The sequence below is a fragment of the Cibotium barometz genome, chromosome 15 (genome assembly GCF_041138505.1).
Source record: "Cibotium barometz isolate CiBa-2024 chromosome 15, ASM4113850v1, whole genome shotgun sequence".
Taxonomy (NCBI): domain Eukaryota; kingdom Viridiplantae; phylum Streptophyta; class Polypodiopsida; order Cyatheales; family Cibotiaceae; genus Cibotium; species Cibotium barometz.
The window spans coordinates 36,322,307-36,346,894 of NC_141060.1; the positions used below are offsets into that span (position 1 = coordinate 36,322,307).

The 24,588-nt window shown below is 39.1% G+C and overlaps 2 protein-coding genes across 2 annotated transcripts in view; both read left to right on the forward strand.

The window, feature by feature from the left end:
- The window catches only part of LOC147631242 (putative pentatricopeptide repeat-containing protein At3g15130), a 249,721-nt gene that overhangs the window by 70,069 nt on the left and 155,064 nt on the right, over positions 1-24,588 (forward strand). The window lies entirely within an intron of this gene.
- LOC147631244 (cold-responsive protein kinase 1-like) lies at positions 14,179-17,263 on the forward strand. Its single transcript, XM_086809161.1, has 6 exons — positions 14,179-14,915; positions 15,005-15,162; positions 15,254-15,410; positions 15,729-15,966; positions 16,156-16,285; positions 16,650-17,263. Exons 1-6 carry the CDS (start codon positions 14,288-14,290, stop codon positions 16,950-16,952), a joined length of 1,614 nt encoding a protein of 537 aa, XP_086665287.1. The 5' UTR covers positions 14,179-14,287; the 3' UTR covers positions 16,953-17,263.

Genomic DNA, 24,588 nt, shown 5'->3' on the forward strand with positions numbered 1-24,588 from the left:
AAGCTTTTCAGACATGTAGGTCTTGATGAAACCTGGATGTCCTACAATACGGCTATCATAGAATTCATTCAGAATTTGACCCTTAGTTCACTCATCATTGTGGGAATGCATAGCCTGCTATTATAATACATAATTCCTTCATCCATAGGGTAGCAATAGGGCCAAAGAATCTATCATGCAGGATCTTCTCTATTGCTTCATTAATCAATGGATTTGACACCACTGTGATTGCAAGCAAGGAGGCTTTTCTACCGAGGGCATCTGCTACCACATTTTCTTTGCCTCGACAGTACTTGATTTCAAAATCAAATTCCTACAGGGTCTGCATCCACCTTCTTTGGCGCATGTTAAGATCCTTCTGAGTGAAGATCCAGTTTAAGCTCTGATGATCCGTCATCAAAGTGAATCTTTGACCCAGTAGGTAATGTCTCCACAACTTTAGGACATAGACTACTAAAAGTAGCTCCAGGTCAGTGGACAACATAATTTCTCTCATGCATTCTAAGTTTTCGAGATTCATAGATCACTGCATGACCTTCTTGCATGAGCGCACCTCCCAGGGCAAAACCACTGGCATCAGTTACTACCTTAAAGGGTAGAGAGAGATTTGGCAACTTCAAAACGAGATTGGTTACCAAGGCGGTCTTCAGCTGATCAAAAGCGCTCTGACACCTGGTAGACCATTGAAACAGGGTATTTTTCTTGAGAAGATTAGTCAAGGGGGAAGCTATGAGAGCATACTTAGGTATAAAAATTCTGTACCAACCAGTTAATCCCAAGAATCCTCTGACTTCTTTCACTATCTTTGGTTCAGGCCAATCTATGACTACTTGGACTTTTGCGAAATCTTGAGAAATTTCATCTTTGGATACCAGAAAGATTTATTATTCAACATGGTCAACAGAGAAAGTGCATTTGCTCTTTTTTGCAAAGAGTTTGTGCTTCCTTAGAATCTCAAGAACTTTACGGACGTGAGCTTCATGGTCAGTTGCATTCTTTGAGTAAATTAGAATATCATCAAAGAAAACAAGAACAAAATCATCTAAGTATTCTCTGAGAATGTCCTGCATTAGGCGATTGAATGTAGCTGGGGCATTTGTTAATTCAAACGGCATGACAGTAAATTCATAGTGCCCATAGCGAGTATTGATTGCTGTCTTCGGGATATCTTGATCATTAATCCTGACTTGGTAATACCCAGATTTGAGATCTATCTTTGTGAAGATCTTGGCTCCATTTAGCTTGTCCAAAAGCTCATCAATTCTAGGGATAGGATACTTATTCTTAACTGTCAGCTAATTGAGACCTTTGTAATCCACACAGAGTCTTAACGTTCGATCTTTCTTTTTCTGAAAGAGAACTAGCGCTCCCCACAGTGAAACACTAGGTCTTACAAACCCTTGTTCTAACAGTTGCCTAAGCTATTTCTTGAGTTTGATGGCTTCAGGGACTGGCATTTTGTACGTGCATTGGGCTACAGGGCTGAGCTCCGGGGGTCAATTCTATCTCATGATCTACTTCCCGAATCAGAGGCATCTCAGTTAGCTCTGCTGGGAATAAATCATCATACTCACTTAACCATTCTGGTTCTTTAGCCTTTAACTTTGTGTCTACCGAATTCATTTTGACAACATAAATGAGTTGCTTCTTTCTAAGTCCTTTTAGTAACCTAGAAGCTTTTACTAATTGCAGATTTGGGGATTCAAAAACTCCAGTTCCTTGAACTTTGTTCTCGTGAAGGTCACGGAAGGAAATGGTTCCATTGTGACAGTGTGTCAACTTGATTTTTGTGGAGCCAATCCATTCTAAGGATTCCGTCAAAAACTCCCAAAGGTAAGACTCTGAACTGGTAGTCAGTTACATTCCCATCTAGATTAAACTGAATACGATCTGTCTCATGGTGAGTGAAAAGAATCTTCCCACTGGCCAATTCAACTTGCATAGGTTTCCCTGATTTCTGTTCTAAGACTAGCTTACGCAAGCATCCTGGGGAAATAAATGAATGAATACTGCCTGAATCAATCAAAAGCTTGAATGTCTTACCTTTATACTCAGCTAGAGCATGGATGACAGAGAATTGATGATTTGGCCCTTGGTTTTCAATCGCGGCATAAATCTGACCTCTTTCTTCTTCCACTACTTTTGCTATGGTAACTGCTCTGGCTGCAGATTGGGACGGAGCTCTTTCTCTTTGGTTACCCCAGTTCTTGGGAGGGAGTTCTGAGACTACTCTGACTAGAGGCAAATGGTTGAGCTGGAGTCCTCCTGGGATTACCCTGATTTTGGCAAGACGGGACCTTGATTTGACTGATACGAAGGGGCTGGTCTCTACACTCTGGGTCCTTGACTTCCCTGTCCTCTTGACATGGCAAGAGTCGAGTAGTCTTTAAGCTGGTGACCAAAACCCTGACACCTAAAACACCTGTTCTCACTTCTAAGCTCATCCCTCTAAATCCTTGAAAGAGGTGGGGCTCCTGAGAAAGTGTTCTGGGAGGGAAGGGTCTTCCTTCACTTCTGAATCTCCTAGCATCTTGATTCTGAAGAGGGTCTTGCTGCCTCTTTGGGGGTGGAAAGTTTGAAGCACTTCCCGAGGTTTGGAATCTTTTAAAGTTTGAGGGTGCAAGCTTCGGTGGGACCTTAACAACAAATGCTTTGGCAAAGTCCTTTGCCATTCTGACAGCTTTTGCCATTGAGACTGGTTTGGCATTTTTCACTAAAGTGTCCAGTGTTTCGTTCATCCCTCGAATGAATCTGGCCATCAACTGCTCTTCATCCAAAAGTGGAGAATATTTGAAGAGAAGGGCAAATGCTTGATGGTATTCTTCAATCGTCCAGCTATCTTACTTTAATTCCAAGAACTCATTCATTTTGGTTTCCAGGAAGCCCAGAGGACAGAACCTCTTTCTGAGGTAAGCTTTAAGATCTGACCAGGTCTGGGTATTTCGATTCGAGACGGTTTGTCTCTCGCAATGGTTCCTCTATGCGACCCTGGCCGTTTGCACAATTTTCAATCTGTCGAGAGCCATCTTGCTCTTCTCATTATAACCAGTTACATCAAAATACTCTTCCATTACCTCGATCCATTATAACCAATTACATCAAAATACTCTTCCATTACCTCGATCCATTTTTCCACTACTTCTTCTAACTGTTCCCCTTCACCCTTGAAGGAACCAGGTTGGGATTGGTGCAGGGCTTTAGGAATGTCCAGGTCTAACTCTTCATAAGAGGATTCGGCTGCCTAGCGCACGGGCCGCGCCTCATGATTCTGACAAAACAATATTTTTGTCAACATAACTTTGTCATGACTATTTAATTTTTGACATTTATTTCTTAAATAAATAAATATTCCATCATAATTCTTGAAAACAAGATTCACTCTGATAATTTTATTAACCAATATTCACAACCACGAAAACAATTTGGAATCTTTTGCAAACATCATTTATTATCACAAGTTTTTGATATATACATAGAGCGTCTCGGCTCCAAAAGTCACTGCCTCAACAATCGCGTATCATAAAAAGGCGATACTGCGATGGAGACATGCTATGATATACATGATTCATCACTGATAATGGTGCTGTAGTTCTACTCCTAGGAATAATGCGGCTAAGAAGTCTAAAAATACGGTAAGAAATTCTAAAATTTCGGGGTGAGTGATTATAGAGTTGCACATAATGAATAACTCCTAGCCTTATCAAGATCATGGTGGCTAGCGAGATATTCTCTCTGAGTCTCGCTCGTTGATTGGTATTGACGTTAATACTTCGCCCTCTAGAGAACCACATATGCTAACGTCGCTCTACTGGATCAGAAAAGTATAGATCCTCAAAGTGACGAGCGAGTCTCACTCTGCTTTCTCAAGTTGTAGCGGAGTTGATGAGATTTTCGAAGGCAAAGGTGATCATATCTTGACTATGGGAGAGTCCACGAATGCTAGACAGATTTGGGGTATCCATCTAAAAATCCAGTTCAATTTATGAGTTTTTAATTTATAAAGTTCATTTCAAACATAATCTTAACAAGTGAAAACATTATTTCCCAGATTTACTTTAAAATTTTAGGCAATTTCTGCCCTGCTATTTTTGTAAGTTTACAACAGTACTCTCTGATACCAACTGTGAGACCCCACTGCCCCCTCCGCGCATCGGATTCCCGGTTGCTAGCAGTGGAAGTAGCTTCCTCTTGCGTGGGGAAGGGTTTCCCACTCGAGGCCTCGCCCTCGAATGTCCAGACATGAGACTAAACTGGTGGTCATTCCGAAACCAAAACCAGGAAAACTTCCCTTGCTCGAAAAATGGGGATGATTTCACCTTTTGGATTTCTTAACGAATTTTCTAACGGGTTCAAGAGATTAAACTATCCTTCACCTGATTAAACCAGATAGAAGGAAAACTATCACTGACTTAATTTGAGGAAATCAATGCTTTTTCCTAACCGAAATCAAGCACCTCCGTTGATCTAATCATATGAGGAAATCAACTCTTTTTTCTTAACCGAAATCAGGCACAACCGTTGATCTACTCATTTGAGAAATTCTTCAAGGTTTTATTTAACTACTGGAATTCTAAGCGTATTTCTATTATTTCAATTTAATTTTTTAATCTCCACTTTTTCCAGCCTAACTCCATCCGGCCCATGGGTTACCCAACCACTGGAATCGGTAGAACCAGACAATTACTCACCCACCCATAATTGAATGCCTTTCTTAACTTTTGCTTTTGAATACAAATACGCACGCACTCCTCTTTAAAACTTTAACATATAAAATAATCCATTGATAAACAGTTATTGGTTAGAGATATCATAACTCAAAATTTCCATCCAGTCCCTTGTTTCTTAAAAAAAACAGTATCACTCTGGACTCTCCGTTGAGACCCATTAGTCAGCAACAACGAGATCCAGTAAGAGATTACAATAATCAATTCGTCCATCATACATATCTTCCATGACATACGCATGGGTGTCCTACGCACCGCGAGCCCGTGCATCGCCTGGTCAGAACCCTCCCCAGGATCCTCCTTAGGTATCCTGGCACTTCACTCAGGGAGGATCGCTTCGTTGGCCCTCACCCATCGTACCGGAAGCACACCATTTTCAACCATACCAAGGTTGGTCAAGACCTCGATAGGCTTTGCCATGTGACCTGTCCTTTGAACACTCCCCGGCCAGCTGTTGCAAATGCTCCCTCCACAATTCTGGTGTAAGACAGTCCTTTAAGAAAATAGGGTTTCTATGCAAGTTTTCAGTTTGATTTTCTTTTGAATACAGTGAGTATTTCTTGAATCAGTATCCCCAAAACTTCTTGAACGGAATTCTAAATTTTATACCAGAATTCCTCGAATTCTGTAACCTTGATCCATAGATCAATTCGAAGGGTCTCAAACTTAGTTTCAGATTTGGCGGGAGTTTTGAGTGTATTTTTCTATACTAGTCACATCTTCTTTCCTCGAAACTAACGAAAGAGTTTGGTCTTGGTCTTGGTCATAGTCTGATTCAAGGTTCGATTCGATAAGATTTTTCCTGAACTATCTTTCTCGAAAAGGTTTGATAATTGAGTTATTATTTTACTGAATTTCTTTCTTTGAATATTCACTTAACTGATTTCTAAATTAGTTACGAATTCCAATGAGGAATAAAATAATCATTTATCTAAATATTTCAATCTCGATAGATTTCTAGAATTTTCTTTTTACAATCCTTGTGAATATAAAACGATAGAAATTTCTCTCTTAGAGTATTTAATTATTCATTTATCAAATACTCAAAGGATTTAAACATAGAATTCAAGAGAATTCTAATTTTGATATAAAATTTCTTTATGCATCTATTTATGCATAAAAATCAACTTCAATGGGAATAGCACTTTTATAAAAAGAAAATTCTTTTATGCATCTATTTATGCATAAAATCAATTTTAATAGGAATAACACTTTTAAAATAAAAAGAATTTCTTTATGTATCTATTTATGCATAAAAATTCATTTTTATAAGAATAACGCTTTTATAATAAAAAAATTCCTTTATGCATATTTCTATGCATAAAAATTTAATTTTAATAAGAATAACACTTTTATAATTTAAAAAATATCCTTTATGCATCTTTCTATGCATAAAAATCAATTTTAATAAGAATAACACTTTTGTAATTTAAAAAATTCCTTTATACATCTTTCTATGCATAAAAATCAAATTTAATGAGAATAACACTTTTATAATAAGAAAATTTCCATTATGCATCTTTCTATGCATAAAAATCAAATTTAATGAGAATAACACTTTTATAGTTAAAAAATTTCCATTATGCATCTTTCTATACATAAAATTCAAATTTAATGAGAATAACACTTTTATAATTTAAAAAATCCATTATGCATCTTTCTATGTATAAAAATCAAATTTAATAAGAATAACACTTTTATAATTAAAATGTTTTCCATTATGCATCTTTTTATGCATGAAAATCAAATTTAATGAGAATAACACTTTTATAATTAAAAATTTTCTATTATGCATCTTTCTATGCATAAAAAACAAATTTAATAAGAATAATACTTTTATGATAAAAAAATTTTCATTGTGCATCTTTGTGTGCATAAAAATCAAATTTAAAAATTAATATTAGTGATATCCATGCATATTCATAGGTGAATATGTACATGGAGTAATTAGAATATTTCTTTTAGATGCAAAAATGGTGGGAATTACTCTTTTAGAATAACATAAAAACAAACTTTTTTTTCACAAAATTTTGGAAAATTTTACCATAACCTCCTTTGTATGGCTAACCATTTCTCATTTTTATCATTCTATTTTAACTTAAATTAGATTCATAGAACTCTAATCTAAATTCAAGAGAGTGACCAATAAAAGAAGAGTTTAATTAATCCCTTAGTTAATCTTTCTAGGATTAAGAAAGGCTGGAATGTAAAGAAGAGAAGGGCGTGGCCTTTTCCTCAAAGGCATAGCATTTGAATTTAATTCAATCAACTGGAAAACATAAAAATCAAGAAAACCATAGATTTAAAATTCATAAATAAGTAAGAAAATTAGCTTACATATGAAGCTTGTAAGCTCTCCTTTGGCTTGAGTGATTGAGGGTTCTACTCTTGTTTGAAGCAAGAGTGGCCACCAAATCACTTTGGAGAGGATTAGGCCAAAAACAATTGAAATATTAAGAAATTCAATGTAGATGGCTCAGGACCGGAGGAGAGTAACAATGCATAGACACCATTAAGCTTTTACAAAAGGGGAGGCTGCTATTTATAGGAAAAAGTGAGCCTTTAACCAAGCAAACTGATTCTAGAATTTTCTAGATCATTTTGGTCAATTTTTGACCATTTTTGGGTTAGTTCAACTTACTTTTTGGATCTAGTTATGAAATAGGAGAGATGAAATATCTCATTTTATTAATTAAAAATTGGGTATAATGATGAGGAAAAAGGTGCCTCCTTCATGAGTGGAGATCCCCACTCTGAGGTGTCAAAATTTAGTTTTTTAATTGTTTTCTTTGGGCCTTAGTCCACTCTTCATCTTATGTGAGCATTTACTCATATTTGGGGGGTTTTTCTTTTATTCTTCAATTTATCTCCTCCCTACATTTGGATTAATCTTATTGGTCCATAAGAACCTTAATCCAAAATTTTGTGCACATTATAATTTATTTCTAATGCACCTTAGAAATTTCTTTTTAAACTTCTGTTTCGGGGGAATTTATTTCAATATGAAGGGATATTTTTCCATCTAAAGATATCTAAAAATTGAATTATCTCTCTCTAGAACATTTTCTCTCTCTAGGCCAAAACAGGCAAGTAGAAACAAGATCTCTTATTATTCTGAAAAGGGGATTGATTAGAGGGGAAGAAACTGGACATCTTGAGGGGCTGGGGAGGAATCTTATAGTTGTAGCAAAATACCTCTTGTGCTTGTCTCATAGGTCCCCTTCCAGCCTCTCGTGGTGCTTGTGCTCTAGGATTTTGCACCAAATTTAGATTTAGACTCTCTAGTTGTTAAGTTATCTTTTGGAGAAGCTCTTAATGTGTAGCCTCAACTGCTCCTGGTGGTGCCATACCTAAGACTGTAGATGCCCTTGGTGCCAAATGAGCTAAAGGATTCTTTTGAGTGCCCTCCTCTCTTCTTCGCATGTCCAATTCTACCTTAGGTCCAAGTGATTGGAATCTCAAATTTCTATCTTTCTCTCTAGCCACTCTAAGTGCCTCTTCAAAGTTGATTGAAAATTTAGACTCTACCTTTTCTCTCAAGGGTGGGAAAAGACCGGCTACAAACCTATCCCTCTTAAGAAAATTTGGGGCTACCTCACCTCGAGATAAAGAGTTGATCCACCTGGTCCAAAGTTCTTGTTTTTTAGCCTTGTACTTTTTAAAGTATTTCAAAGATCCTTGTTGATGTTGTAGTAGTTGTGCTGCCAAAATCCTTCAGGGGATTCACATCTTCCATATTTGTTCATGAAGGCCTCTTGAGGTTCCTCCCATCCATCTTTGGTAGCTTGCGGCAAGGTACCATACCATGTCTTGGTTTCCTCCTTTAGGACAAGAGGGAAAGCCCTGATTTTTATGGCCTCAGTTTCTCGCCCAGAAATGAGATGGGCCATCTCTAGATTATACAAAAACTCCATGGCATCTTCGTTTGCTCTCCCATGAAAGTGGGAAAAGAAGTATCCGTTTGGGAAAAATTCAAGAAGATGAGGGCTCAAGAAAATAAAGGAAGAAAACTTGCTATAGAGCTTAGGAAAAGTGGATATTAGGACATCAAAACAAATATAAATACATCAAATGTGACCTCATAATTAAGAAAGGGTAAAATGAATGGTTATTGGGATGCATTGATCTCTGCTAGCCGCTCAGCCCCGAAAAGCAATGCAAGGCATTGTTGGAAATTAGCTTTGTGGCTTAGAACCACATGGATTGACAAGGCTGGAATAGGTTGATAAGGATGATTTGGCCTAATTGGCAAATTAGGGCGGTTCATCCTCCTAAGACAAACCTAAATGGTAGGAAAATTGTAAACTGAAGGGGCTTGGAGAATAATCCTCAATGGGGGCACCAATTTATGAGTGTGATTTTCTTGAAAGGTGGCCTCTATCACCACCCAAAAGAAACACACTCACAAAGACAAAAAAGAAGAGAGCTCTTGATCCTAAACCAACTCAATGGAAGAACAAAAAAGGAAGAATCCATGTCATAAATACACAACCCATTAATGGAAACTGAGGCTTGAAACATATGGAATAGACCAAAGATTACCTATTAGTTCTCAAAGTACATGGAGAGAGAGAGAGTGGCTTAATCACACATGGATTTCACACACCTAGGGTGATGTTGGTAAGAGCCACATGATGCCGTAGAGAGTAAAAACAAAGACTTTGGTGAAGGTATGGGTGATGCGGAAAGAAGAGGCTAGCATGAGCTTGAGGACTAAGAGAAAACTTGTTCTTTGTGATGGTGGTGATAGATGGCCCCTTTTATAGGTGGAGAGGGACTCCCTTAGCAAGGATTTAAGTGGTTTGAAAATGGTTCGATGAAGAGGTTGTAATTGGACCAAGTCTCAATTGCTGCTACGTCCAAGATGGTGGAGGAAAAATCAAAAGATATGATTACAATTTTCTTTTGAGCCAAGATTTTCAAAGGCTATTTTAAATAGGTTTGGGGTGAAATCATTACAAAGTGGTGAATGTAATTGTGGGTAAGAGAATGAGTGAGGAAGAGGTTTGGGTAAATTGTCCAGAATTTTTGCAGTCCAGAAGTTTTGAGGAGCTTCCAAGACCAAAATTGAAGTTCACCGGAAATTTGACTTTTTGTTTCATACATAGTATGTATTGAAAAGTCTCATCCCAAATTTTGAGTGGAAGATGGTCAACAATTAAATTTAAAAATGTATACCCTCAAAAAAGTCCTTTTGGGGGTCTCCCATGTCTCCAAGATTTTTTTTTACCAAGCCATCTTGGGAAGAAAAAGTGTACATATATGTATATAATATCAAATGGAATTTTGAATTATTTAGGCATAATGCACACGTCCTCTCCTTTGGTGATGTAAGACTTGTGCACATGTGGAAAATTACAATAAATGCCAAGTCTTTGGGCCCTCTTTGTGGATTATATTACTATCCTAATTCAAAATAATTTAAGCCATTATTCCCACCCTCCTTGACTTGGATTGCCAAACTTATTCTACTGGGCTTATTACTCACCTTATATGGTGAAATCTTTAAAAAAATCCCACATGCCTTACATATAACCAAGATATATATATATAAGAAAATAATAATAGGAATTTTTACATTTCGAATAGGCTATAGTTTTTAAATGTGAACAATGCTCATATAATTGAATAAATGCAAGATGGGGTCCAAGAAATGGTGAAGAAGAATTGCCTTGGATAAATCCTCAAAATGACAAGGTGCTCCCATGAAGATGATGAAAATGTGGTAGTGGTTTGAAGTATATTGTGATGGGTTGTGCATCTACTCTCAAGCCCTTGTTAAAAATAAAAAAGAGAATGGATCACATAAATGAACTAGTGTATGTAATGTGTGAGGTTTTTTTAACATTTTTTAAGGAGTGATTTGTAGGGAGGGTGATAAGCACTAATCTAGAGGGTGTGCAAGAATGTGATTGTTTTGGAAAAAGTGCAAACTAGTGTGTGAAAGGGTGAATTTACAAATATGTGGGTACAAATAGTGGTTTCAAATAAATATGGCTCACCATGTCACGATGGATGCCACCACTATCACTACTTGCACCACTCTCTCACTATTTCATGGCTATGGCCTTTATTCTCTTATAGTTTTTCATCCCCTTAGCAAAGGAAGCTCTACCTTCACCCCCATAGCAAAAGAAGCACCATTCTCCTCTAAATATAGGTAAAAGAGACACATTTCATATAGCTATTTGTTTCTACTATTTTAGTTAAATCACTTTGATTTAGAAATTTAATCCAATCCTTACTATGCAAGTGGGGTGTAAGACCATGGCTATTGTAGCATTAGAGTCTAGTTTCCATATGGACATGAGAGTGACCAATCCTTACTATGCAAGTGGGGTGTAAGACCATGGCTATTGTAGCATTAGAGTCTAGTTTCCATATGGACGTGAGAGTGACCAACTCTCCATTGCTTTCTAGAATTGTTATGACAGCTATAGGGAGTGTATGTGAGTGAGGGGGAGTGTATGTGTGTGGGGGGCATGTATGTGCTACGTGCATGAGATGTATGTGAGTGGGGGACATGTAAATAAGTGGGGGTATGTGTGTGCGAGTGTATCTGAGTGGGGTTGTATATGTGAGTGTATGTAAATAGGGAGCATACTTAATCCTACCCATCTGATACAAGTACTTAATCCTACCCATCCACCACAAGTGTTGGCATCATTACATGAGGGACATACGCATGGGCCACTTGACCTTGACTCTTTTCTTAAGCATGTTAGAGAATGTAAATAGGGAGCATACCTAATCCTACCCATCTGATACAAGTACTTAATCCTACCCATCCACCACAAGTGTTGGCATCATTACATGAGGGACATACGCATGGGCCACTTGACCTTGACTCTTTTCTTAAGCATGTTAGAGAATGTAAATAGGAGATAGGGTAGTGGAAGCATACCTTTTTGGAGTGCCTACATGGGACAACGGAAGCCAATGATGGGTGTGTCAAGGCAATCCAACCAATAATGCTTTTGATACAAAAAGAAGAAGAAGAAGACAAGGCAAGAAAAAAGAAGGAGAAGACAATGCAATAAAATAAACTTAAATCATCCGCATCTTGCATCATGCATTGAAGTCTTACAATGAAAAAACAAAATAGAAACAAAAAATGGTAAGAAGGGGTGTACCATTGATGTGGGTTTTTCAAAAAGGCCAGTATTGGAACACTAAACTATGAATATTTAACCTAAGCTGGTAAATCCCACGTGGGAGGTGGAGGACTGGGGACGTTGAAGAAGCTGTAAGTCTCGTAACGATAGTATCAGCTGACAGAATGCTAGGTTTCCCCTAGAGTGAAATCACACACTAGCCTCCAATTATACAATGTGAGGCACTGAGAGCACTCTGATTCGTTAAGATATCCTAGGCACTGAGAGCACTCTGATTCGTTAAGATATCCTAGGCATTGAGCGAGGGAATCAAAAAGCAAGTCTAGGACTCATGTTCATGAGGGATGGATATCACTAGAGATGGATGTCATCATTTCTCAAGAGTCGTGAGACGACAAAGAAACCACTAAATTATTACTTTCGCTTTTCTTACTTTTGCTTTCTTTCTTTTCTCTCGACTGGACATCCATCATGTATCTATAGTGTCTTTAATTCACCTATCCTTTTGGCGACCGTCTTAACTACTTTAGCACACATTTTCTAAAATAAGATTATTCCAAATAACACCATATTAGATAAAGTGGGAAAAATCCCATTCCCAGGTTGGTCGTGTTTTTTATTTTTGTGTGCTTTTTGTGTTAAAAAATATTAAAAGACAATGCAAACTTGCTAGGAAATATATGATATATACTATGAAATTAGGAGCCCCCATGTTCCACACTATTATTTTAATAGTCCAAGAACAAGATTAAGGCTGTAGAGTAAAGAGAAACTCTTGTAATTTGGTGTTTTCAAATAAAAGTAGAACAAACCCTATATGCAACACATTGAAGTTAGATGGGAGTTTGTGTGCAAATACACGGGCACATCCATGCTAACAGTTATGTGCATAACCGCATGTATAGCCACATGTATAGCTATAGCCATTGAGGGTGATTTTCTTGAAAGGTTGCCTCTATCACCACCCAAAAGAAACACATTCACAAAGACAAAAAAGAAGAGAGCTCTTGATCCTAAACCAACTCAATGGAAGAAGAAAAAAGGAAGCATCCATGTCATTAATCCACAACCCATTAGTGGAAACTGAGGCTAGAAACATATGGAATAGACCAAAGATTACTTATTAGTTCTCAAAGTACAAGAGAGAGAGAGAGTGGTTTAATCACACATGGATTTCACACACCTAGGGTGATGTTGGTAAGAGCTACATTATGCGGTGAGCATAGAGAGGAAAACCAAAGACTTTGGTGAAGGTATGGGTGATGGGGAAAGAAGAGGCTAACATGAGCTTGAGGACTAAGCCTGAAAACTTGTTCTTTGATGGTGATAGATGGCCCATTTTATAGGTGGAGAGGGACTCCCTTAGCAAGGATTTAAGTGGTGTGAAAATGGTTTGATGAAGAGGTTGTAATTGGACCAGGTCTCAACTGTTGATAGGTCGAAGATGGTGGAGAAAAAATCAAAAGATATGATTACAATTTTCTTTTTGAGGCAAGATTTTCAAAGGCTATTTTAAATAGGTTTGGGGTGAAATCATTACAAAGTGGTGAATGTAGTTGTGGGTAAGAGAATGAGTGGGGAAGAGGTTTGGGTAAACTGTCCAGAATTTTTACAATCCATTGTTTTGGCTGTAACTTTTTTTATGTAGCTCGGATTGAGGAGCTTCCAAAACCAAAATTGAAGTTCACCGCATGCTCTGTAAATTTGAGTTTTTGTATCATACATAGTATGTATTGAAAAGTCTCATCCCCAAATTTTGAGTGGAAGATGGTCAACAATTGAATTTAAAAATGTATACCCTGAAAAAAGTCCTTTTGGTGGGTCTCCCATGTCTCCAAGACTTTTTTTACCAAGCCATCTTGGGAAAACGTTGCTTATATTCTGGACATTAATTTCTAACTTTGCATTTTTTAAGCTTAGTAAGCTAGTTGTCTAAACTTTAAAATGTCTCAAATCTATCCTAACTTTTTAAAAGCTTTGTTGCCTAGATTTCAAAATATCTCAAACCTATCGAAGTTATTGAATTTTGTTTTCCAAATTTCAAAAGATCTCAATCCTTTCCAAAATGCATCCGTGTACCTCTGTCCGCTTAGATTGGAACTTTGCATTGATTTCAAGGTTTGTTCAACTTTCTCTCTAATTGGGCTTTAGCATTTTTGAAAGGTTGTATGATGGTCCTTTACCACCTAATGTCCAGTCGAGAGAAAAGAAAGAAAGCGAAAGTAACAAAAGCACGTAATAATTTAGTGGTTTCTTTGTCGTCACGACTCTTGAGAAATGGTGACACATCCATCTCTGCTGATATCCATCCCTCATGAACATAAGTCCTAGACTTGCTTTTTGATTCCGGTCATGGGCAGAGGCCAGACGCCAAGCTCCCATGCTGATACATGAACTGTTTCGCCTAGAGTAGAAGTTCACACTTGCAGTGGTACAGTGTGTGGCTCCATGGCTTCACTCAGCAGCAGCTGCTTCTTCTTCTTCTTCTTCTTCTTCTTAATCTTCTGCTTCATCAACCTCTTCTTGCCAGCAACGGTTGCAGCTGGTTATGAATATACACCCGATGATCTTGGTGTTCTTTTTACTAACTGCCTGCACAATGCCACCACCAACAACAGCCTCAGCAGCACGTTCCAGCACAACTTGAAGTCGGCTCTACGCGACCTGACAAACCTCTCTTCCTCCGGGACGAGGTACAACATTACCTCCGTTGGCTCCGGCAACGACCAAGTCTTTGCCATGATTCAGTGCCGTAGCGACCAATCGACGCAGGGCTGCTACTTACGTTACGAGACTTACAGCTTCTTCAACCCAAGTCCTCCAAGATCTACCCGGCCACCAGCTCCACCGACAGCATCGGCCTCAACCACACACAAAACACAATGTGGTACTTTGCACTCTCTCTTACTTCTTAACGACGTCGTCCGACGTCGTCTAATAATAGAATTTCAACTTCCAGGATCGAAAATCGCAATCATTGCGGCAGGCGCTGTTGTTGGACTAGTTGTCTTTGCCGCAGTAGCTCTATATTATCTCACGGTCGCAGTGCGGCGACGCAAGGCAAAGACAAGACAAGGTGAATGTCATGGATATATTGTATACAGTGTGTGCTAATTATAGTCCACTTATTGTGTGCTAATTATAGTCCACTTATTGCTGGTCCAGCAGATCTTCATGCAGCTCGACAAGGTGATCCTTGGGCGCAACCATTGTGCGCCCAACGGAAGGCCGAAGTATTCTCGTTGCATGAATTGGAGGTAGCAACTGGGAACTTCCATGCCGACAACAAGCTTGGGGAGGGTGGATTTGGTCCTGTCTACAAGGTTGTGCTCCTAAGTATGATCTACTAAGTAAGCTTTGGCTGCAGCAGCTCGACCTCTATCTAATGTTTTGCCATCTACTGCATGTCTTCAGGGAACTTTACCAAATGGGCAACATGTTGCTGTCAATCTCATAACCAGTGTACAACACAAGAATCTAGTAAAGCTGCTGGGAAGCTGTGTGAAAGGTCATGAGTGGATGCTAGTGTACGAGTATCTACCCAACAAAAGTTTGGCCGCACTACTCTTTGGTAAGCCTGATCACTGCACAGTGGTAGGAAGAACACAAGGCATGAAAATGCCCCATCTGCATACAATTGAGACAAGAAATAACCATTTTAAGGGCCAAAGTGGTTCACTTCATTCCCTTGTCCCAACCTTTTATGGGATGCCTGGGTGATGGGATTAACCGCACATGGATTTGCAGTTGTTGTTGCTTTTCTGAAGAACTTCAAAGATCTTAATGCAGTATATCTTTCTTGTTATATACAGCTAAACAATTGTTAATTTCTTGCACAGATTACACACATAAAGAAGCTCATTATACTGGTATTTTCTATTGTATGCAGGAGATCCAACGGATCACAAGAAACTAGAGTGGCCTACTCGATATGGCATAATTCTGGGTATGGCTCGAGGTTTAGCATACTTACATGAAGAGTCTCAGATCCGCATTATCCACAGAGACATCAAACCGAGCAATATCCTTCTAGATGATGACCTCAACCCAGTCATTTCGGATTTTGGCCTTGCTAGGCTCGTATTAGATGAGGAGTCACATATCAACACAAGAGTTGCTGGAACCTTGTAAGTCTTTTGAGGAACAAAGATAAAATCAAACCACAAGGTCACATATTTCTAAGAGGTGCAAGGAAAATTCAAAACACAAGCTCATGTACAAGAGAATGTTTCTTCAAAATAGACTAGATGCTGCTTTGGTCATAAAATGCTGTGTCAAGATAGTTCTAATGACCAACATTTCCCTCTGTGGTGAAGAGGATATCTTGCCCCAGAGTATGCCATCCATGGAGAGCTCACTGAAAAAGTTGACGTCTTCAGCTTCGGGGTAGTCACCCTTGAGGTCATAAGTGGAAAACGAAATTCAAATGAAAGGCTTCTTGAATGGGTAAGTAATCAATGTATTCTCCTACACACCAACAAGCTTGCAGTGCTCTAAGCCTATTTACACAAGTACCATTGAATTTCATTAATTATTATTTTTAATTAGTAGGTAATCAATCCATTCTTCTACACACCAAGTTCCAACCATGCTCTCACAAGTAGCATTCATTGATTATTAATTTTAATTAGATGGACTTTCCTATCTGTTGACATTTGGTTGGCTATAGAATTGTTGTAAAATCTTCAAACAAATGTGAGAGCAATTTTCTTTCAACATTAACTTTGAGAATTGTCCTTGTGCATACATACACACACGCATGTATGTAGAGTTTTGCTGAAGCAAGCCGATTTGCATGATGTTAGTGCAGACATGGAGGCTGTACCAGCAACAAAGACAGTTGGAGCTGGTAGATCCAAGCCTGGGTAGCAACGTCTCTGTTGGACAAGTCATACTTGTAGTTCGTGTTGCATTGCTGTGTACTCAAGCGATTCCAAAGCTGAGACCAACCATGTCTACGGTGACCTCACTGCTTTCTGGGAAGTCTGGCATATTGGAAAAACCTACCAAGCCCGCATATGTTGAAATAAGCACTCCACATGATTCCTCTAGCACTCCACTTATCCATATTTCTAATAATGCACAGTCCATAAGTGAAGTGGAAGCTAGGTAATTCTTCACATAGTCTAGGTTAAGCATTCTGTATGATGACGAGTATTGTATCACCCTCCTCCTCAATAATTATGGCAATTTTTATTTCATAAATGATGTCTATGGCCTCAATCTCCACTTCTCCCATAGAAGGAAGGGAAGACGTACTACATTTTGGTTCTTGTAATCTCCTATGCATGAGAACAATTTATTGATATAATTTCTAGCATCAGGACTCTAAAGATAATATTTGTAGCATTCTAGAACAATTTATTGATATAATTTCTAACATCAAGACTTGAAGCTAATGTTTATAGCATTTCTACACCTATTTAGTTTGGTTTGAGTTTATGCTTCATGTGTTTGTTAAAGAAGCCAGAGTCTCCACAATTGTTATATTGTGCAAGCTCTATTAATTGAGATAAATCTTTACTTTGACATGTTCTTTCTTTAATAATATTTTAAGCATAGCTAGAAAGACCAAGCGACTAACTTCTGAGCTTGTGTACACTTTACTACCATGATGCCAAAATAGGGTAAAGTAGGTCTACCATTGTAACAAGAATGAATAGGGGATTTTTGGGCTTAACAAAGGGCCCACTAAGGGATTTTCCATTAAGAAGGACCACTTCTATTATCTTTATTAATTCTACGTATGTGAAAAAGTAAATTGATGCCTAAATTGCATACACTAAATCTTTTTATAGAAATTGAAAGATCTAATTGATAAATACATGAATACGAGAAAACACCAAGTGAAAGACATCAACATGTACCTGGCATCGCTCATCAAAGATCTACAACACCTATGGAAGGGGATAAAGGTGCTTGACATGTCCAAGCCTATAGGCAAACAAAGCTTTGACGTTCATGGCATTCTAGTATATGGACTATCCATGACTATATTGCCAATGGTTTTTCATCAGGTACATGATTAAAGCCTTGGATTGTTTGAATTTGAGAGTATTTTGGAACTCCAATTGCACCCAGAAATCAACTTTTTTTAATAGGTCTATCAAACAAGGGTTATAAGGCATGTACAACGCTATGCGGTGATTGGTTGTTGCAATCAAAATATAGCAAAGATCTCAACAAGGATATATATTTTTGACATAGACCCACAGTACACATGTTAAGATCTAGATCACAAGAAAAAATTTTCAATGGTAGGATTAAGAAAGGATGTTGTCCTATACGAATGATTCCTATGGAGCATGGTATATAAAGTGGAGAGTTGGGCCTCTTATAGATCCAGATGCAGAGCTTACAAGCGATGAGGAAGAGAAAGAGGAAGACCATCATAAAGCTAGAGGGAAAAAATCAATGGCACCTTTTGTTTCATGCTGGTATAGTTTGGAGTATTGGAAAGATTTGAAGATTACTTATCTTCTAATTACCTGCCGATGCACATTTTCAAAAATGTTCTCACTTTGGAAACACCTTGTGGGCTTGATAAATTCAGAGGCTGTGAGAGTGGATTTAAAGGAACATAACTCTAAACCATCTTTATGGCCTATAGTAAACATTGAGATATGAAAGAGTACTTATATGCCAGCTCCATGGGTTCTTACAAAGTAGGAGATGAACACAATCAATGAGAGGATGAGATCGATACTACGTACACATATGGGCTATGGTGCATCGCTATGGAACATGTTTAACGGATGATACCACTCTTTTTGGTTTAAAGATGCATGACTAGCATAACTTCCTAAAGGTAGGTTGTGTTTCTAACTCTCCTTCTTGACATTTGATCATTTTACATGTTATTGACAGCAAAAAGTCATATGTGCAAATGTCGGGTGATGGCCTCTATAACAGCACGAAGAGGCATAGAAGAAGAAAATGTAAAGGGACCAGAAATATGAGATGCTAAGATCCCTACTCCAAGGGCACCAATCAACTCTGCTTCTATCCTTAGCTCTTTAGCTAACACCTTCAGATACCTTAACACTCCCCAATCTGACCCAGCTGACTCCACCAATTGTCCTCCCAAGTCAGATATGACCTCCAACACCTTTGATCTTCCACCAATATCGCCTAGCTGACCTCCTCTGACAGTCTGCTGACCTAAACCCTCCCTAGTTGACACACACCTCACTGTAAACCAATTCAAAATGTTGACACTGACCCCAATCCAATATATGAGTCCTCCTATATCTTTTATTGTCATCCAGCATTATCTAACTGACCCCAATCCAATATATGAGTCCTCCTATATCTTTTATTGTCATCCAGCATTATCTAGCCTTCAACTTACAACCCCGACATCTTCCTAAACACTTTGTTGACTCTTTGCTTACTTGCTCTGACACCAATCTGATTGTACTAACCAAACTGACTCAGCTGACTCGGCTGGATCAAACTTCCTCTTCTTTGTGTCCTCTGACACTCTTAGCCCCTCAAAACACTCAAACCTCACAAGAATTTAACACTATAGACTCTCAATTGATTGCACTGACTCATAGCTGACTCTAAATTCCCATTTAGCCCACAAACCAGTCTGATTTAGTGTTGACTGTTGTTGCTAATTGTTGACTTTCTGCTCATAGTCCTCTGATTATAGACCTAACTCAAAACCACAACCCTTCAACTCGGATATACCAATCCTAGCCCTCTACAACTTCAGCCGATTTTACGTGATGCTCAACTGACCTTATACAACTCTGTATTCTCTCATCTGATGATGCTAACTGAGTCAGCTCTGACTCAGCCCCCCTAGCTCTCCAAACATCAGACTGACACACACATATGTTCTATCTCCATAAACTCAATCAAAGAAACACATTCATCACAACAAAAATGTCACAACAAAAAACTTTGCATCCATTTATAGCAGATACAATTCAAACTCTCCAAACACACAAAAAACACATAGTGTCTCAACATCCCTAAGATGTGAGCCAAAACATATGAGAAGAAAACACTAAAAAACTTGGGGACCCTTCACAGTTAAACCCCAGTGAAAACACTTCAAAGCACCATCTTTAGTAGCTACATTTGAGCAAGAATAGGACTGAGTCAGTCTCTAACAGAGATGCTGCACATAGATCCTAGGGCAACCACATCCTAGATGATCCTCTAGTCTTCAGCACACCCTCTACTTTGGCTAAACCAAATCCACTCACACTGTATTGCTCTTTCCTCTGCAACCATAAAAAATACTACAGGACCTCCAGTCTGTAATCTTAAAAAAATTGATTGCAGGTAGCGTCTCCACTACAGTACTCACTCTCTCACTCTCTTCTCTCTGGTGGTCTCTCTAGCCACACCCTCAATAAACCACCACTTCAAAAAAACTCTCCCCTGTCTTTAACATGTCGCTGCCTTACTTTCTTCCAGAAAGTTTTGCCGCTCGGTTCCTTTGTTTGCCCATTCTCTTTCCGTTCTCATTTCACACCTGCGCATCTACACTTGGTTGCCACATGTCATTTTTACCATCTAGGATCCACCATATACCATCATATATATACTTCATCCACCTATACATCATGCTTAGATCGGGATCGGGATTTTTCTCACATATTGCCCACCCCCTTGGTAAAACATAGTGTTTAATGGTCTCCTTTGTGCTCCAAACTCTTTTCTGCCACCACAAACCACTCCATTCAGCTCCATTGACAGTAGAAAAAGGTACCATCCAACATCTCAACACCCTCTTGGATCAAAAGGGTATAATACCATCTTCCAAAGCCATCCAAATTATTGGATTGATCCACCCACCTGGATCAAATACCTATAAACAATCTTCAAACAACCTCAAAGTCCTGCCCCTATCAAATGGTTGTATCATGCAAACAAACCTCTTTCTACTTCCTCCATTCCTATCAGATTTATTCACTTCATATGATTTGGAAAATTTGGCAATTCTCTATACTTCCACCAATCCTTCATTCCATTCCCCCAATACATCCTCGCCATCGCAAAAAAACGTTCCAGCAACATCCTGAACATTGACATGTAAAGAGCCCAAATCGACAATATGTTGCATCCCCTGGTCAAGATCCTCAGCTTCCTCATTCCATAATCTTCTCACATCATCTAAAAACTCATCATACCAAACACACACTCTAGTATCCATATGGGCATCAACGTGCTTAACATCATCTGGATACATAGATTCTTCAAGAAAAACAAAGATACCCTCCAAGGTGTCATGCAACAAAGTATCTACATCAATATCCATATATTCATGTACATATAATTGCTGATTTGTGCTAGCATCATAATCACCTGTGTCATCATAGAAAGGCAATTCTAACAAACTCTCTACCTCACACTCTAACACTTCACCAAACAAACCTATAGATTCCACACTAGCATCCTCTGATGAAGCAATTTCCCAAACTCAAGTACCTGAGATATCTCCAACACACTAGGGACCACCTGCCCCTCCATAGTATACTCACCAACCATTGATAAGTCCTCCATCACTTTGTCAGCATCTACTACCTCCAACTTTGGGTCCACAGCCATACAACCTATACTTTATGTAGCTTCACAAACACACTAATCCATTACCTTTGCATCCATCAACACATCACTCACACAGTGATCGATAACATGCTGACTACTCCTATCATGACACACATCAAGCAAATCAAAAGTATCAACTTTACTCTCGACATAGTGGGTGGCATACACAAACCAGCTCACCATCTCATCTTCCTCTCTTGGTACATGGCAGTATTCACAGCTTCTACAAATGTGTGTGGTTCTTTCACCTCCACCTTCTCTTTGATCCTCCCATGTAGCGCTTCAATAAACTTGTCCTTCTTTAGAAAGTCATGAGGAACTTGATTCTCCCCCAAAGTCTTGAGCATCATCCTCCATGTAGCTTTACACCTATCCACAAAATTTGACACTTCTTCATTCTCCCCTTGGTTCAACTTGTTCAGATCTCTCCACAAGTTCTCAGGAGTATCTACCTTTATCTTTTCCTTAGGGCTTCCTTTATCCTATCCAAGCTTCCTCTTTTAGTATTTGTGGCCTCATACTCAAACCACTCCTTGTGGCTGCATCTTGTAAGGTCCCCACCCTAGCTGGCTCAAGGGGATCTTTTTGATGGGAAGCTAAGTCCCCTTTGTCTTCGATTGACGACACCTCGATCTCTTGGAAATATGAGGATACGAGCAAATGAAGGGACCAACTCTATCTCGCAGGGGAAACATAATTATTCTAATAGGAATCTATTCCTCCGATCAATGTGTGTGATCAAGGATGGAACAAGTTCACACTTGATTCATGGAACCTAATGCATTTTTCCTCTTTTCTTTATGAGGCACGGCTACTAGGTCGTTCTCCTAAAACGGACTTGTTTGGGTGCTATTCTATTATGGATCATAAATAATAATTATGTTGGAAAGTTACCCGACTCATTGGGTCCAACCTTCCATAGGATGGTGCCATCGCGGCATCCATCCACCCACTTTCCACCCATGCACCCAATCATTTTTTACCTAATTAGGTCCTACCACACTGTGAAACATATAAAAACAAGTTCTTTAATTATTTCTCATCACTAACTCATTAAGACAGTTCTTCCAAAACAGTTGAAAAAAATGGATCTTCAAACACAATCATAATATTATCACTTGCTCGTTACATTATTCACGTTCTCCCAGGAAACCCTCGCACCAACATGGGTGACATGGTTCCTGTGGGGTAGCAATTATTCATGGAGGGGTCTAGAACTCCGAACATCACTCACCTGCTTAGTGAGGACTACTAAGTGGGTCCCGAGCTCCCTCATCCTCGGCGTGGTGGTGGTGACGTTCAAAATTCAAAGCCTCCACTGAGTCCCACCTGCCCCCTCGAGGGGTGTGCCCCTTAGTTGGCTTTTATTTGCACACCATTTGCCCCTCACACCTGGAAGCAAGCAGCTCATCCACCTAGATGGGTCCAACTCTGAGTATCTAGTGGGTTGTTCCCTCAAAGCAGGAGGATAGCTTTAGGGTGGACCGGCGATAACCGATCAATTGGTAACAACCAATCAAACCTCATAAGCTCAGCGATAACCGATCGATTGGTAACAACCAATCAAACAAGAGAATCATGGAGGGGCTAGAACTCCCAACATCACTCACCTGCTTAGTGAGGACTACTAAGTGGGTCCCGAGTTACCTCATCCTCGGCGTGGTGGTGACGTTCAAAACTCAGAGCCTTCACTGAGTCCCACCTGCCCCCTCGAGGGGTGTGCCCCTTAGTTGGCTTTCCTTAGTTGGCTTTTATTTGCACACCACTTGCCCCTCACACCCGGAAGCAAGCAGCTCATCCACCTAGATGGGTCCCCCAACTCTAAGCATCTAGTGGGTTGTTCCCTCAAAGCGGGAGGATAGCTTTAGGGTGGACCGGCGATAACTGATCAATTGGTAACAACCAATCAAACCTCCTAAGCTCAATGATAACTGATCGATTGGTAACAACCAATCAAACAAGAGAAAATATAATTCCATAACATTCACAGTAAAAAAGAGAAAATAGTCTTTTCAACTTGAGATTGCAATAAGACATTCTTTATTAAAGAATTTGCCATTGTTATATGCCCTTCTTGTTCTTTTTTTAGGCAAGTTTTTGTGTAGGACTTCCTAATCTTACTAGGTCGCATAATGCAAATATTAAAGAGCATTTCTAACTTGGATGATATTGACGATGGCGGTAGTGCCTGCACAGCGGTGTTACTTAGTCCGTTAGAGACCTTGCTTAGTTCGAAGGTTGCTTGGTCCCGCGTTGTTACTCGCATTCTTAACTCCACGTAATTGCTTCTTACAATTTCCCTGTGTAGAGACCCTGACAGAACCAACAAATTTTTTGCCATAACTTTGTGATGAAAACTCAGGATATGGTTATGTAGCCAGTCAAAAGAACCGGAAGTCATCGGGTCTACAAGCTAATATGGGCAGAATAGGCAAAAACGTCTGTATATAGCCACAAACATCCATATTTTTAGTGTGCATGGACTCTAAATATATATAAGTACTCTAAATATGACCTCCTATCACCAAAATTCAAAATTCTATTTTTGGAGATATTTATCTCTTAATATATCTATTCTTGTCTTCTTATTTCTTTTCAAATTTTTGGGACTAATATTTTTATTCTATCACTTTCTTAACGTTTCTAGCCTTATATTCTCTCTCAAAGTGCACTCTCTTTGTTCTTGAAACCTATATTAAAAGAGAATCGTTACATGGCTTGGGAGGGATATTACACATCTTCTAACCACAGACTCACCATCTTCAACTTGTAGGCATCATCATCTCTATTATTCCTGAAAGCTACCAATTCAATTCTCTTAAGGAACACAGTGACATCCTCTCCCTTCTCACCTCTAAAAACATCATATCCAAATTCAACCTAGATGGCAGCCCATGGTGGCAAATTGTGCATGTGAATCCTCAAGGTGGATGAACTGTTGAGAGCATGGTCTCCATCATAGTCGAGGATGTGGACTAGCAAGTTATCCATCATGATACAACATTGTCCATCAAGAGTACATGTCCCAACCTTGACATGATGAGTGAGTGCACATGCAGATAGACCAACACCGTCAACATTGCATGAGGAAGAGGAGGATGGGGTGGACGAAGATCTCCCAGAGTTTGGCATTGAGAAGGTTTCAGAGCTTGTAATGTCCACCAAGATCCCTCCTAGACTAG